The sequence below is a fragment of the Oryctolagus cuniculus genome, chromosome 21 (genome assembly GCF_051225735.1).
Source record: "Oryctolagus cuniculus isolate XC-2025 breed Fujian yellow rabbit chromosome 21, ASM5122573v1, whole genome shotgun sequence".
NCBI classification, from domain to species: domain Eukaryota; kingdom Metazoa; phylum Chordata; class Mammalia; order Lagomorpha; family Leporidae; genus Oryctolagus; species Oryctolagus cuniculus.
In genome coordinates, this window is record NC_142887.1 from 13,428,583 (window position 1) to 13,445,096 (window position 16,514).

General features: G+C 41.9%; 1 protein-coding gene across 3 annotated transcripts in view; it reads right to left on the minus strand.

Moving 5' to 3' along the window:
- Positions 1–16,514, minus strand: part of NAA25 (N-alpha-acetyltransferase 25, NatB auxiliary subunit) — an 87,430-nt gene that overhangs the window by 12,206 nt on the left and 58,710 nt on the right. For 2 of the 3 annotated variants that reach the window (XM_051826818.3, XM_002719754.6), the window contains exons 16-22: positions 13,379–13,530; positions 9,599–9,724; positions 6,084–6,327; positions 5,619–5,742; positions 5,050–5,115; positions 2,366–2,463; positions 1,179–1,289 (exon numbers count right to left, since the gene is read on the minus strand). In XM_051826818.3, the coding sequence (XP_051682778.1) occupies positions 1,179–1,289; positions 2,366–2,463; positions 5,050–5,115; positions 5,619–5,742; positions 6,084–6,327; positions 9,599–9,724; positions 13,379–13,530 (921 nt within the window). Of the gene's footprint in view, positions 1–1,178; positions 1,290–2,365; positions 2,464–5,049; positions 5,116–5,618; positions 5,743–6,083; positions 6,328–9,598; positions 9,725–13,378; positions 13,531–14,497; positions 14,627–16,514 lie in introns of all 3 variants that reach the window. The other variant, XR_016227110.1, reaches the window with a different exon arrangement.

Below are 16,514 nucleotides of genomic sequence, written 5' to 3' on the forward strand. Positions count from 1 at the left end.
ACTGTGCTATATTTCAGTGCTTTTAATGTGTACATATATCATTCTGTTGTATTAATATACCATTATTTCTATTGAAGAATATTCTGGTTAGTTCTAATTTCCTGAATTACAAGTAGTGCTGCTATTAAAATATGAACAAATTTCACAAAGATGCATCGTATTTAAATTCCACTTTCCACAAGCTTTTTGAAATAGCCCTGGGGGGAGGGGGCGCAGATTGATAGAATTAAAGAAACTATCATTTTAGACATATCAATGTTATAAATTATTCTGACAAATTCAATTAACAATGGATGCACCATTGGCAGGTGATAGGATACTCACGCAAGTGTCATCCCACAGTTATTAATTAGAGGGGAAAAGGCACCTTTACAATGATGTAATTCAGCAGCTATTTCTTTAATCATGTAATACAATCAGAAGTCACCAATAAATGGATGCAACGTAAGTGCCTCCTGGTTTTATTTACTAAAAAGGATAGCGTCTATGTTTTAACTTAAATCTAAGGAAAAAATTAGCCACATGGAGACTGTGGGACAGTTAGAGACTCTGCAATAGTAAGAACAAATGAAAGGATATGAAAAGATTCTGAATTCAAGAAATGTAAAAACAAAAAAAGAACATGACAGCTAAAAACCAAGGCAGGGGGCCGGCGCAGTGGTGTAGTGGGTTAACGCCCTGGCCTGCAGTGCTTGGCATCCCATATGGGCGCTGGTTCTAGTCCCAGCTGCTCCTCTTCCGATCCAGCTCTCTGATATGACCTGGGAAAGCTGTAGAGGATGGCCCAAGACCTTGGGCCCCTGAACCCGCATGGGAGACCTGGAAGAAGCTCCTGGCTCCTAGCTTCGCATCAGCGCAGCTCTGGCCATTGCAGCCATCTGGGGAGTGAACCAGCGGATGGAACACCTGTCTCCCTCTCTCTCTCTGCCTCTCCTCTCTCTGTGTAACTCTGACTTTCAAATAAATAAATCTAAAAAAAAAAAAAAAAAGGAAAAAAAAAAACAAGTCAGACCCACGATAAGATTCTAGATTCTGAAAAAAAGTTACAAGAGATAAATTAGATATCAGTAGAGAAATCTGAATATACACTTTTATAAAATTAAAAGTTGGGGAATGAAAAATATCTAACAGAAAAAGCAGCATGGGCCAGGTTGTTACTTGCATTTTTCTGTTATTACCATGATAATGCTGGTTTCTTTTTTCTTCTTTTTCTTTTTCTGTAAACTTAATTTGTATGGTCGCAGGACACTCTCACAGTAACTGGACACCCAAAGGATGATAGAAATAGTCTAAAAGAGGAAAAATTACAACTTCACCAAAAGGGATTACATTAAATAAACTATTATAAAGTTAAAGGCAACTGATTAAACAAATTCTAACTGGCAGTTCTATGCAAGTTCTTTCATTTCCCCTGTGAATTCCCACTCTAGTTTCTGGTCACCACTTGGATCATCATGTCTTGCTCAGTGTACTATAGCTGCTCTAAATTCACCTTCCATTGCACTCCGGCTTGCTTTCACTCCCAATATAAAGGAAGATCTACTAGCATCATTTTTAGTTAATGAAAAGTACAAATTCACAGGCACAGAATCCAGAAGCCTCTCTGCTTACATCTCTCTAGCCAGGTAATATACCATCTCCCTATAAATCCCAACTTAAATATATGTGGAGAAATCTCCCTTCTGATCAGCACATATCCTGCACAACATTAAATTGCCTGTTGACATGGCTTCACCTATACGACAGTGTGCATGTATATGTGTAAATCACTGACTAAGCATTTCTTAAGCACTTCCAACGTGCCAGGCACCAAAATGGAATCCACTGACTTTAAGAAGCTTACAGACTAGTGGTAGAAGAAGGAAAGTAGACAAATACGTGACCAAAATAAAAGATAATGGAATATAATTGTTTGTGATTCTCCTCCTGTTTTCCCTACCTAAAAAGGAAGAGGGAGTTTTGATCTATTAACTCCTACACTAATTCATAATGCAAATATGTCAGAAATTAGTAAACAACAAATACAAGCAGCTGGGAAAAACTGACTTAAACTATGTAATAAACAATGAGTCAGAAAGGAGACTTGAGAGAGAACAGCCGGCTGTGGAGTAAAGCTCAGTCACCCTAGTGATGAGTAAAGCAAGTTTCAGAGAGCTGTACGAAAGCACTGTCAATGAAACGTTCCTAGTATTCTTGGAGAGACTTAGTTCAGAAAATTAGTTAAATTTCTTTTCCATTAAAATAAGCAAGAGTAGGGGAGTTAAAATGCAGATATAAGATATCTATCTTCTGTTCACTGATGAAAAATGTATCCTGCACACCATTAAGCAAAATCATTTCATTCAATAAGAGAACAAGAGCATACCTCAACAAAGAAGACTAGATTTTCTAGAAGTGTAGGATGTGTTTTCAAGCTACCACCTTTAACTTCTAAGAGGTCACCTTTACATTTACTAAAGACATCTGAAAACAGAAAAATAGAGTTTTAATCAGTTTTTATTTCAATGATATTTGAACACAAAATACAACCTAGTAGAAACCAGACACTATAAAAAGTTTAATCCAGAGAACCTTTTTTTTTCCCACTCATTTTCCACACTGAGCGAAATAGCAAAGACTTTGTACTTTAAGCACTTTAAAAAGTTATGCTGACTGCTGCTATACTGTCTTCAAAAAATAAAAGGTGGCCTTCTAAATTGTTTATTTTAGGGCCCATATAACAGGGCCATGGGCACAATAAAATTAAGACTCTAAGTGAATAATTTAGAAGAATTTGTGCCATCATCAACTGAAAGACCAAGAAGGCACATCACAGAAATGCATCATTGTAACACATAATGTTTTACAGTCACAATCTTGATCATCCTTTAATTTGCAAGCATTGAAACTACTTGAAAATTACAAAGCACTGTGGCATAGCAGGTAAAGCTGCTGCCTGCACCGCTGGTATCCCATATGGATGCAGGTTTGAGTTCTGGCTGCTCCACTTCCGATCCAGCTCTCTGTTATGGTCTGGGAAAGCAGTAGAATATGGCCCAAGTCCTTGGGCCCCTGCACCCCCAAGGGAAGACCTGGAAGAAGCTCCTGGCTCTAGATTGGCACAGTTCTGGCTGATTGGGGAGTGAACCAACGGATATAAGATACCTCTCTCTCTGCGTAACTCTGACATTCAAAAAAAAAAAAAAAAAAAAAAAAAGGCTGACAGGTAAAGCAGATAAAGTGGGCACTGACATCCCACGTAGGCACTGGTTCAAGTCCTGGCCATTCCACTTACAATCCAATTCCCTGTTAATGTGCCTGGGAAAGCAGCGGAAAATTGCTCAAATGCTTGGGCCCCTCACCCATCTGGGAGACCGAGAAGCAGCTGTTGGCTCGTGGCTTCAGTCTGGCCCAACCCCACTGGCCCTTGTGGCCATTTGGGAAATGAACTAGCAGATGGAAGATCTCTCTCTGTAACTCTGCCTTTTAATACAATAAATAAATCATTTTTAAAAAAAAAGAAGAAGAAAAAAGAGCTTTATAAAAAAAAAAGGAAAATTACAACTAGGGTAAGACAATTTAGGTTCCCAAGAAAGACATTTATAGATTTAAAATACATATATAATACATATACAAGATAGTTGGAAAGTTCACAAAAGGGGCTGGCGCTCTGGCACAGCAGGTTAAAGCCCTGGCGTACAGCACAGCCATCCCTCTGGGTGATGGTTTGAGTCCCAGTTGCTCCACTCCCAATCTGACTCCCTGCTGGAAAAGCTGCAGAAGATTGGCCAAAGTCCTTGGGCTCCTGCACCCACATGGGAGACCCGAAAAGAAGCTCCTGGCATCACATCTACCCAGCTTTAGCCACTGCGTCCATTTGGGAAGTGAACTAGTGGATGGAAGACCTCTCTCTCTCTCTCTCTCTAACTCTCTCTGAACTCAATCCTTCAAATAAAATTAATCTTAAAAAAAAAAAAAAAAAAAAGCAACTTGTCTTTAAAAAAATTGACAAAAAATGTAGACAGATTAAAAGAGTTTATTTGGTGCAAAGCACTTTAAAATCTGTGCAGAACTTTCATAATATACATTTTCCATGAACTTTTGAAGAATCCTCATCTATAACCTTTTACCAAACAGTTGCAATCTTGGAATTGAATACCAACGCAATACTCAAATAAGTACCCAAATACTGCATCTCAAGATATTCATGTCAGCAATATTTTAAGTATGAAAAATAGCTCAACTATAATATGATACGTAGTCAACGGGTGATTACATAAATAAATTAGTACATTGATACAATGGTACAGAATTGTATGTAGACTTTAAAACAAACAGAAGTGTGTGTGTGTGTGTGTGTGTGTGTGTATGAATTGGAAAGGTATTCAAGATAGCAAGGAAATGTACACTTTTCTTAGACATGCATATGTTTGTCTAGGCGGCATCTAAGAGTACTGACTCCACAGTGTTCACAGAACTCCCCTCTGAGCTGGATGGAAATGGCTCAGGAAAGGGAAAAGGACCATGCCCATTTGTATACTAGTTTATCTACAACTTTCGTATTTTCCTTAAAAGATTTATTTATTTATTTCAAAGTCAGAGTTACAGAAAGAGAGAGAAAGATCTTCCATTTGCTGGCTCACTCCCCAGATAGCCAGAATGGCCAGCACTGGGCAAGACTGAAGCCCGGAGCCTGCAACTTCATTCAGGTCTCCCAAATGAACGGCAGACAGACGTTCAAATGCTTGGGCCACCCTCTGCTTCTCTGGGCCATTAGCAGGGAGCTGGATGGGAAGTGCAGCAGCCAAGACACAAACCAGTGCCAACAGGAGACAGTTAAGCATCTCAAGTGGTGGCTTAACTGCTTTGCCACAGCACTGGCCCCTAGCTACAATTTTTGTAATCAAAACAAAGAAAGAAGGAAAGAAAACTTCACTTTTAACAGTAAAGTCTTTAAAAATTCCAAAAGTTTAAATTATGATTTTCCAATCTTCTTGCAAATATCCATTAAAAAAATTGAGCTACTGCTTGACTGGATATAATACAGGAATCTACAGCAAGAACACTTACCTTTTAATTGTTCTAGTAAAGACTTAAGACCATTCTGTATACGCTCCTGGATCTCCACTGTATCCTCTAAAATAGAAAAACAAAAAATGAAAGAGCTGTTTTTATTTTTAGTAATGTAATGACATCATATGTTACTCAGGACCCATAGACACTCATGGGTTAGGACATTTCCCTTTCTCTGAAGACCGAGAGATATCCAAATTTCATTAGAGAAACAGACAAAAAGATTGCAAAAAGGAAAAGGAAAGGGAAGGGAAGGAGAAAGGCATTCTTTCTGACAAAACTTGAAATCTATATGCTTCCTATATTCTGAATGTTAGGATCAACAAACTTTATTATTTCTTTTAAAAGTTCTACAGCATTATTTGCAATTTTCACTGGGTTGAAAGTTTGGAAAACAGCCTCTGATCCATAAAATTTAGGACTTCACTTTAAAAACCAGTATTTCTAGAACAGCTTCCAGCAAATCCAAACTTTTAAAGCTATGTAGGTTATGAGATGTTTAGTTGCATTTACTAACTTTTCAGTGACAAAGACCTATCAAACACAAATGCCAAGTGGACACTTACCTATACCATTGGTATCCAGCTCATAAATATCATTAACAAGATAAAAAGAGCTTATCTGGCACTGAGAACAGCCAGAATTAAAGAAGCCACCCATTCTGGTAGGGACAGGACCCAGGAAAGGATACTGGAAAGAAAAGGGGAAAATTATATCCTTTAATCATACAAAATAAAGAAAACAAAACTTCATAACAACTAGATAAAAACATATTGCAGTGATTCAGTTAAAAGTCATTAATCAGCAAACAAATAGCTGACAGCTACTAAAATTCATCATTACACCAGAACCTCTTTTGCCCTTCCTCACTGCCAGTTTGGGTACTGACCAAGGTTGCTTTTTTCTACAGATGCCACAAACTTGGACAAAATGCTGTTCTTTACCACCTGCCTACTCCAATGTCTGTTTTTAACAAGACAGCCATAAACATAATTGCTGCAACTGTAACAGCAAATACTTATTCGTGATACCTGAATTTCCTTCTCTATAAATCGCTTTCCTGTCTCCAAGGCCACCTCCAGCTGCTGAAGTAGTAAGCGAAGAATATCAATCCGAGAGGAAACACCATTTTCTGCAGTCTTCTCTGAGTTCCTTGCATCCACAGGGTGGCTAAGACTCGGAAGTCCACTGATCAGCCTCAGTGTTAAGGAACGGATTTTTAACCACATGGTCTCCTCTTCCAAGGAAAGTTTCTTGTGTTCTTCAGAAACATCCCTTAAACAGAAACATCCCAAACCATTCATTTTATTTAATCTGTAGCCCTCAAATATTTCATAATTCCCTTTCACCAGTCGAGATGCCTTTGATGGTCCCAGCTGTCATTTACCAGCTGAATGATCTCAGACAAGTCGAAACCTGAATCCCCATTTCATTACTAATAAAATGGAACAAAAACCTACCTAACACGTCATTGCCTCATTACATGATTTTTTTCTAATGACAAAAGTAATACATTATACAAAAAATTCAAATGACAGAGAAATAAAAAACAGAAAGAAAAGTGTCCTGATAACCAAACACCTTCAGTATTAACAAGCGTGGTACAAATCCTTTCAGACTTTTGCAGTGTGGATAAATACAAATGTAACTACCATTTAAATAACTTAGTAATTTTAAACAAAATGTTTCAGTACTTGTTTTAAAACCATTTTACAAATTGCAACTTTTTATGACAGTGTGTAGAAAAGAATTAACATGGGGCAAGCATTATGGCATAGCGGGTAAAAGCCACCACCTGCAAAAATAGCATCCCGTGGGAGCGCTGGTTTATAACATGGCTGCTCCACTGCCAATCCAGCTCCCTGCTAAAACGGCCTGGGAAAAGCAGGGGAAGATGGCCCAGGTGTTTGGGGCACAGCCACGATATGGGAGACCTGAATGAAGCTCCTGATTCCTGGCTTCAGACTGGCCCAGAACCAGGGATGGAAGAACTCTCTCTCTCTCTCTCTCCATCCCTGCCCTCTCTGTAACTCTTTCAAAATAAATGAAATATTAAAAAAAAAAAAAGTAAACATAGCAGGCTTGCAGCTATATTTTTTTAAAGATTTATTTATTTATTTATTTGAAAGTCAAGAGTTAGAGAAGAGGCAGAGAGAGAGAGAGAAGTCTTCCATCAGCTGGTTCACTCCCCAATAGGCTGCAAAAGCCAATGCTGCACTGATCTGAGGCCAGGAGCCAGGAGCTTCTTCCAGGTCTCCCAGGCGGGTGCAGGGGCCCAAGGACTTGAGCCATCTTCCACCGCCTTCCCAGGTCTTGAACCGGTGCTTATATGGGATGCCAGTACTGCAGGCAGCGGCTTTACCTGCTGCACCACAGTGCCAGCCCCTATTATCTTTTAAAGGGCTTGCTTTCAAAGATGGCCCCTGGCTGATGTCTAGAAAGTTTGCATTCCAACATTACCCGGTGCCTACATTGTCTATACAAACCAAGTCATTTGTGGAACTACCACGTTCCTTCTAGGAGTCTGAATTTTGGTACACACTAGAAAGAAAACATCCACACAATTAGCCAAGAAAACCCTTGGACTCCCAGTCTCCAACAGGCTGTACAGAAACATTGCCGATGTTCTACTTTTTTTTCTGCTGCTGGATAAAAGAGCATGCTTGGTATATCCACTCACAGGAAGCAGACAGCACCATAAATTCATGCATGGAATTCTCTAGACTCTGCCTGTGCCACTCCCCTTGTTTGTCCTGTCATGCATGCTTTTGTTATAATAACCCTTAGCTGTGAGTGTAAACATATATATTCTAAGTCCCTTGAGTCCTTCTGGTGAATCACTGCATATGGCCTTGGCAACCCACAAATCACAGTACTCTCAGAACTAACTCATAGACACAGCTTTGCAGGATTGTGCATTTATTTCCTTAGGTTCTACTTTCTTGGCAATAGATCTGCTGAATTAGATGGTATATGGCAAGAGCTGGCATTGTGACACAGCAGGTCAAGCAGTCACTTGCAATAGCGGCAATCCATATCGCAGTGCTGGATTGAGTCCCATCTACTCTGCTTCTGGTCCAGCTCCCTGCGAATGCATCCAGGAAGGCAGCAGAAGATGGCCCAAGTATCTGGGCCCCTGCCACATGGGAGACCAGGATGCAGTTCTTGGTTCATGGTTTCAGCCTGGCCCAGACTTGGCTCTTGTGGTGACTGGGGGACTGAATCAAAGAATGGAAGATCTGTGTGTGTGTGTGTGTGTGTGTGTGTGTTTGTGTACATATATCATTTCAAATGAATAATATTTAAATATGTAAATAAAAGGCATGATATTTTAAATTTATGATACCTGTCACTGAAATTCATATAGGAAAGACATATACATTGAGAGAGGGAGAGACAGAGAGAGAAAAACAGAGACAGAGACAGAAAGATATCTTCCATCTGCTGGTATGCTCGCTAGATGGTCACAATGGCCAGGGTTGGGCCAGGCCAAACTCAGGAGCCAGGAACTTCATCTGAGTGACAGGGGCCCAAATACTTGGGCCACCTTGTGCTGATTTTCCCAGACCACTAGCAAGGAGCTGGATCGGAAATGGACATGAATCAATGTCCACATGGGATGCTGGCATTGCAGGTGGAAGCTTTACCCAGGACACCACAATGCTGACCCAAAGATTAATCCTTTTTATAAAATTAAATCTATATTGGTGTAAGGAAACATTTCTTTGAAATTCTTGTTATGGGGCCGGTATTGTGGCACAGCAGGTAAAGCCACTTCATACAGTACTGCCATCCCACATGGGTGCTGGTTTGAGACCAGCTGCTCCACTTCTAATCCAGCTCCCTCCTGATGCACCCGGGAAAGCAGCTAAAGATGGCCCAAGTGCTTGGGACCTAGCACCCACATGGGAGACGGAGAAGAAGCTCCTGGTTCCAGAACAACCCAACTATGGCCGTTACAGCCATCTGGAAAGCAAACCCAAATGGATGGAAGAGCTCTCTCTCTGTAACTCTGCCTTTCAAATAAATAAAATAAAGCTTAAAAAAAAAAAAAAATCCTTGTTATGCCCTTTGCCCAGCTGGTATCTTCATTATCTGATTATTACTGATTTAACAGCTCTCTCTATATATGAAGCATATTGATATATTTAAAGAAAAATTTACCAATTTACAACTAATTTTAAAATTTAAAAACTTTATTATTTCAATTTACAGAAGTTACACCTTTTATGTTTCCAAATGTAGTAGGATGCTAAGAACCGTTTTCCGTCACCTACTGAAGGTATCTGACAGCTTCTGCAACTTGTAAATCTTACTGCTGCAGAACCACGCAGTGCCTGGCACCTGTTTCACAGGTGCTCAGAAGCACTGTTTCAGGTCTGCAGCAGTCCCAGCACAGGGGTGAGACAGATTTTTTTCTTTGACTTTACCTATACTTTCTGATCTCTACAACAAATACATTTTTGTGTAAAAAGGGAATTTTTTAAAAACTTAGATTCACCCTAATATTTAAAAAATAAATTATTTTGAGGTAAATGACAGTTACCTGTCTTTTGGATCCCAACTGAAGAAAACATTTAAGTCTCTGTTGTCTCGCAAATCTTCCCACGGAATGTCGTCTTCTTCTGGTCTAAGATTCATTGACTTTATACTTTCTGCTAAGCTAGTTGATCTGTGACACAGAATATTAATTTATGGATTATTTCAATAATAGAACCACAAAAACATGTTTGCTATACTAGAGAGGGAAAAGAAAGAGACTACATTTACAATTAAGAAGAAAGGGGGGCCAGTACTGTGGCATAGTGGGTAAAGCCACCGCCTGCAGTGCCAGTATCCAATGTGGGTGTCAGTTTGAGTCCCGGCTGCTGCACTTCCAATCCAGCTCTCTGCTGTGGCCTGGGAAAGCAGCAGAAGATGGCCCACGTCCTTGGGCCCCTGCATCTGCGTGGGAGACCTGGAAGAAGCTCTCGGCTCCTGACTTTGGATCATCAGCCCAGCTTTGGCCATTGCGGCCATCTGGGGAGTGAACCAGCAGATGGAAGACCTCTCTCTCTCTCTGCCTCTGCCTCTCTGTAACTCTCCCTTTCAAATAAATAAATAAATCTTTAAAAAAAAAAATATGTCTAATCTCAGGCTTCAGTAATTAAAAAGAAGAAGAAGAAGAAAGGGGGCTGGTGCTGTGGTGCAGCCCACAGCGCAGGAATCCCATACGGATGCCAGTTCAAGTCCTGGCTGCTCGTGCTGTGGCGTAGAAGGTTAACCCTCTGCCTGCAGTGCTGGCATCCCATTTGGGCACCAGTTCAAATCCCAGCTGCTCTGCTTCTGATACAGCTCCCTGCTAATGCACCAGGGAAAGCAGCAGACCATGGCCCAAGTATTTCTGCCCCCACACCCTGAAGAAGCTCCTAGTTCCTGGCTTCAGCCTGGCCCAGCCCCAGCTATTGCAGCCATTGGAGAACCAGCAAATGGAAGATCAGAACGTCTCTTTCCTTCTCTCTCTGTATCTCTGCCTTTCAAATAAATAAATAAAAATCTTAAAAAAAAAAAAAAAAAAAAAAAAAAAAACAGTTAAGATGCCCATATTTGAGCCCAGGATTCAATCTGGGTCTCCACATGGACAAGGACCCATTTGCTTGAGCCATCATCTAGGGCTTTCCAGGGTGCACACTAGTAGGAAGCTGGACCAGAATCAGGGTGGCTAAGACTCAAATCAGGCACTCACAGGCATGAGATGAAGGTATCCCAAGCAGCAACTGAATTGCTATCAACCACCCATTCCAAGCAAACACTCTTTTTAATATTTGAGAGAGTTACAGACAGAGAGAGGGAAAGACAGAAAGGGTCTTCCATCTACTAGTTCGCTCTCCAAATGGCCACAACAGCTGGAGTTAAGCCAATCTGAAGCGAGGAGCCAGGAGCTTCTTTTGGGTCTCCCATGTGGACTTGGGCCATATTTCATTGCCTTCTCAGGCCACAGCAGAGAGCTGGATTGGAAGAGGGGCAGCTGGGACACACGCTGGCACCCATAAGGGATGCCGGCACTGAAGGCTTAGCCTACTACAGCACAGTTTGGGCCCCCAAGAAAGCATTTTAAATGGATAAAACTAAGAGTTTCTAGAAAAAAGAAAACAAAGATGTGCGTGTTCTGATGCGGGCACTGTGGCACAGCTGGCTAAAGCTGCTGCTCTGGATAGCCAGTGCCACCCTGGGATGCTGCATCAGCTCCCTGCTCTACTGCCTGAGAAGGCAGCAGGTGATGGCAAGGCTCTTACTCACTGACTCATTTCTAGATTGATTCTAAGAACTTATTTGAAAGGCAGAGTTTACAGAGAGAGAATCCCCCACAATGGCCAGAGCTGGGCCAGGAACCAGGAGCTCCTGAGTTTCCCAAATGAGTTGCAGAGACCCAGACTTGGGCCATCTTTTGTAGCTTTCCCGGGTACATCCACAGGGAGATGGATCAGAAGTGGAACAGCCAGGACTAGAATCAGCGCCCATGTGGGATGCCAGTGCCGCAGGTGGAGTATTTTTTTTTTTTTTTTTTTAATTTATTTGACAGATAGAGTTAGACAGTGAGAAAGAGACATAGAGAAAGGTCTTCCTTCCGTTGGTTCACCCACTAATGGCCGCTGCGGCCAGCGCACCGCACTGATCCGAAGCCAGGAGCCAGGTGCATCTCCTGGTCTCCCAAGCGGGTGTAGGGCCCAAGGACTTCGGCCATCCTCCACTGCCTTCCTGGGCCACAGCAGAGAGCTGGACTGGAAGAGGAGCAACCGGGACTAGAACCCGGCACCCATCTGGGATGCCGGCGCCACAGGCAGAGAATTAACCAAGTGAGCCACGGCGCTACAGGTGGAGTACTGACCTATTGTACCACAGTGCCAGCCCCTCAAGTATCCTTAGAGTCCCTGCTATGCACATGGGAGACAAGGATGGAATTCCTGGCTTTGGCCTAACAAGAGTCAGATGAAGATATCCTCTCTCTCTCTTTCATTCTGCCTTTAAAATAAATCAGTCTTAAAAAAAAAATAAAGTAATAGGGGGCCAGCGTTGTGGCACAGCAGGTTAATCCTCTGCCTGCGGCGCCAGCACTCCATATGGGCGCCGGTTCTAGTCATGGCTGCCCATCTTCCAGTCCAGCTCTCTCCTATGACCTGGGAAAGCATTAGAAGATGGCCCAAGTCCTTGGTCCCCTACACCCATGTGGGAGATCCAGAAGAAGCTTCTGGCTCCTGGCTTCGGATCAGCGATGCTCCAGCCATTGTGGCCATTTGGGGAGTGAATCAACCTTTCTCTCTGTCTCTCCCTCTCACTGTCTGCAACTCTAACTCTCAAATAAAAAATAAATTAAAAAAAAATAATAATAATAAATACATAAATGGAAGTTCATGTTCCACACTGGAGTGCCAGGGAGCAATGTTCAGCTCAGGCTCCTCTTGATTCCAGCTTCTTGCTAATATGAACCTTGAAGGCAGCAGGTGATGGCTTGTACTTGGGTCCCTGCTACAATGTGGGAAACCTAATTGAGTCCCTGGCTTTCTGCTTCAGATTGGCTGTTACAGGCATTTGGGAAAATCCACCAGTAGATGAGAGCTCTCTCTATCTGTTTCTTTTCTTTCTTTCTTTTTTTCTTTTTTCTTTCTTTCTTTTTTTTTTTTTTTTTTTTTGACAGGCAGAGTGGACAGTGAGAGAGAGAGACAGAGAGAGAAAGGTCTTCCTTTGCCGTTGGTTCACCCTTTAATGGCCACCACGGCTGGCGCGCTGCGGCCGGCACACCGTGCTGATCCGAAGGCAGGAGCCAGGTGCTTCTTCTGGTCTCCCATGGGGTGCAGGGCCCAAGCACTTGGGCCATCCTCCACTGCACTCCCGGGCCATAGCAGAGAGCTGGCCTGGAAGAGGGGCAACTGAGACAGAATCCAGTGCCCCGACTGGGACTAGAACCCGGGGTGCCAGTGCCGCAAGGCAGAGGATTAGCCTAGTGAGCCGCGGCGCCGGCCCTCTATCTGTTTCTAGCTCTCTACCTCTCAGATTAATCAATCTTCTAAAAAAAAAAAAGAAGTAATGGCACGTATTAGGTGAAACAGAAACAAGCACTGGTCACTTTGCCTTACAACACAACAAGAGAAAGGCCTCAGCATTAACTTCTGAAATTTCTAATGATTTCAGGTGATGACAATGCCAAGCCTATCATTCCCCATGACATGCATGACTTTGCTTTCAATTTCTCCATTCCTGGCTTTTCTCTTTTTAAAATATTCCTTATCTTAAGCCCTTAAGGGCCCATGATTCCTTAGTTCCTTTGTAGTTCTTATGTAATACTTACATATTTGCTTCAAGTAGAAGGTCTAATAGCATCCGTTCAGTACGGACTTGTGCAAAATGAAGAGAATTATTCAGCCTGTTCCTAAAAGCGATAAACTCTGGGATCTTCTCAAATGCACCATATTTGTAAGCTTGAATAATGTATTCTGAGGTCTGAGAAAGAAAGACATCACCTTGGTATAAATATTTCACAGGTCAGGCAATGCAGGCAAACCTTGCCAGACAAAAAAAAACACTCAAACTAAAATTAAGGTTTTCAATCTAAATATTTTAAGAACATGGACCAAGTAGAACATAAAGCTTTTAAAAATATTATTTTTTCTCTCTTCCTATGCCAGAGTCACATGTTTCCTTCACTAATATTACTAATCATAATACTCCATTGCTGCTGACCATCACATAGACTCTCTCTTGGCAGTCATGAGTCTTCCAATTCAACAGGACCTGGGATTTTGTTATGCTCCATCAGTCAAAACACCTGGTTAACAGCATTCTGAAAGGGGTATTACTCCATGTTTTTCTGCATCCAAGAGAAACTATGTTTCATACAAAGATTCCAAAGACACAAAATAATATAACCACCCCATCATCCCAAATAAAAATCATTCTCTTTCAGAAACACACAGGACACGTACATTACATCAAGATAGAAGATACCAAACAAAAGACCTATAAAAATTCATGTCATAATCCATTATGAGGACAGAAAGACTTCAAGAACCAGGTTTTATATCCATCCAAGCTACATAAGACCTCAGCTAGAAATTTCCACCAAGTAAAGGAACTCACCACGTATGCTTTAACTACAGATGGTACACATATAGAGATGAAATGTTACAGAACAGAGGCAAGATAAAGAATTCTACAGAAATCCTGGCACAATAGAAGAAAACCTCAGGGAAGAACATTTCATGGGTGTGGGCTTGTGGCATCAGGATCGGAAGATAGGAATCACCACTTTGGGCAAAGGGAAGTATTAAGCTCAAAGCTGATGTCCACCCCAAAGATCCTTTTTTTTAGAAAAAGTCTGTTTGCACAGCCTCAGTTACCTCTGTCCCCATCTCCGTTATATCCGAATAATTTGCCCAGAAGGAAAATAGGCCAATAGTCAACAACATACCCTCTGATATACAGCCTCGCAGGGTTCATTTCAGGCCGCGGGATTGCGCCACGGGCGCTAATTCAACTGCATTCGATGCGGCTTTTAAACCCCCATGGGACACATCGGCGAGCTGTTTGCCTGCAGTATCTGGAGAAATTAAAGACGGACGGACACAAGAAAATTAAAAAGATTACTTGTGATCCTGCAGGTTTAAAGAAGGACTATCTGAACAGGCTCGAGTGTCCCTTCTAGCTGGGTAAAGGACAGTGATACACCCCATCAGGAAGAGGCCAGGATACTCTCAACACATACACCTATCCTATGGCCCCGTGACTTAGAAAACATGGCAAGGTTTACTTACTATCAGCCCTTGCAATGGCAACTTAGTTTGGCTGTTAGCAACATATGATTTGGCAATTAATCAGGATGAAAATATGACTTTGGTGATTCCAATCAAATTTGTAAATTACAGTTCCAAAATGCGTTATTTTTATGGAGAGAACCCAGTCTTACCAAGTACAGAGGCAGTTTGACTTTCTGTGTGGTCCATAAATACCACTTTAGAAAAAAAAGCAACAGTTTTTTATAAGAGAAAAATACGGGCAACAGAGGGATTAGTGTTAAAGAAACTGAGAAGGCAGTATGGTTGTCTGGCTTGTCCTTTTTAGATAGTCCTCCTTTAACCCTGCAGTAAAGCAGCACTGCACAGCTAGACAAAGGCCTGGGAAGAGACCAGTAAGACAAAGGCTGTCAACATGAAACTGCTTGAAGAAACAGCTCCCTAACGGAACTGCAGGCAAAACTGGAAGCCATAGCATTTTAAAGATTTTTTTTCAATAGAATATGTTGTCCGCACCTACAGGTCATTTATGTACCAACGAGGCTACGTAGATCCCATATGCATTCCTGAAATGAACCCTGGTCGCTGTAAAAATTGGCAAAACACATGGACATCACATCCCTGAATAATGATCTTTACAAAAAAACCTAAAACAGAGATTTTTAAAAAGCATAAACATATAAGTGACTTTTAGAAATGATGAAAATCTTGTATTGATTCTTGTGCTGTTAAAAATATATAAGATGACAGCAGACAATGATCCTTCTGGACAGAAAGCTTCTATGTCAACCTTCCAAGCATAAGTTTCAACTGCCCAGCACAAAGCCTTGCTGAAAGAATGCTGGACTTCCCACTGAAGGAATAAAAGTGCTCTTTCAAAGAGTTAGTTCGGAATTGGAAAACATCAGTCACCCGAGAAAACACATCCAGGGATCTCTAGGACTAAGAGCAAAAGAGGGAGAGCACACAGTGTGGCTTTGCGGAGAAGCATCTCTACCACGAGCAGAGGTTGAAGGTACACAGAATGACACCACAGTGATCGTCTGTCCAGCGCTCAGATGCCTTGGGGAACAGTCCACGCTACAGTCTCTGTTTTCTGACTCTGGGGTCTCAGGCAGCAAGGTCAAGATGCATTTTTCTTGCTGTATTGTATTTTTCTTTTGATTCCATGACACCCCCAGATTATCTGCTTTCAGATGATTGAATAAGCTCCATCTTCTTGATAGCAATAAAGATAAACTTCAAGCAAAGAGTCCTAGTCCCAGGTCAACAAAATTTTTAAATTTTTATCAGGTTTAACATCAGATGAATTAGTCACTCCTGCCATCAGGAAAATGTTGAAAGTACTAAAAACCATTGAGGAGGGGCCAGTGTTGTGGCAAAGAGGGCTAAGCCTCCCCCTTAGGCTGGCATCCCTTATGCGAGCTGGTTTGGGTCGTGGCTGCTCCTCTTCCAATTCAGCTTTCTGCTATGGCCTAAGAAAGCTGCAGAAGATGACCCAAGTCCTTGAGCCCCTGCACTCATGTGGGAGACCCAGAAGAACCTCCTGGCTCCTGGCTTTGGATCGGCTCAGCTCTGGCTGCTGCGCCATTCGGGATGTGAACCAGCAGATGGAAGACCCCTCCCCCATAACCTTTCTCTCTCTCTCTATCTCCCTCTCTCTCTCTCTGTAACTCTACCTTTCAAATAAATAAA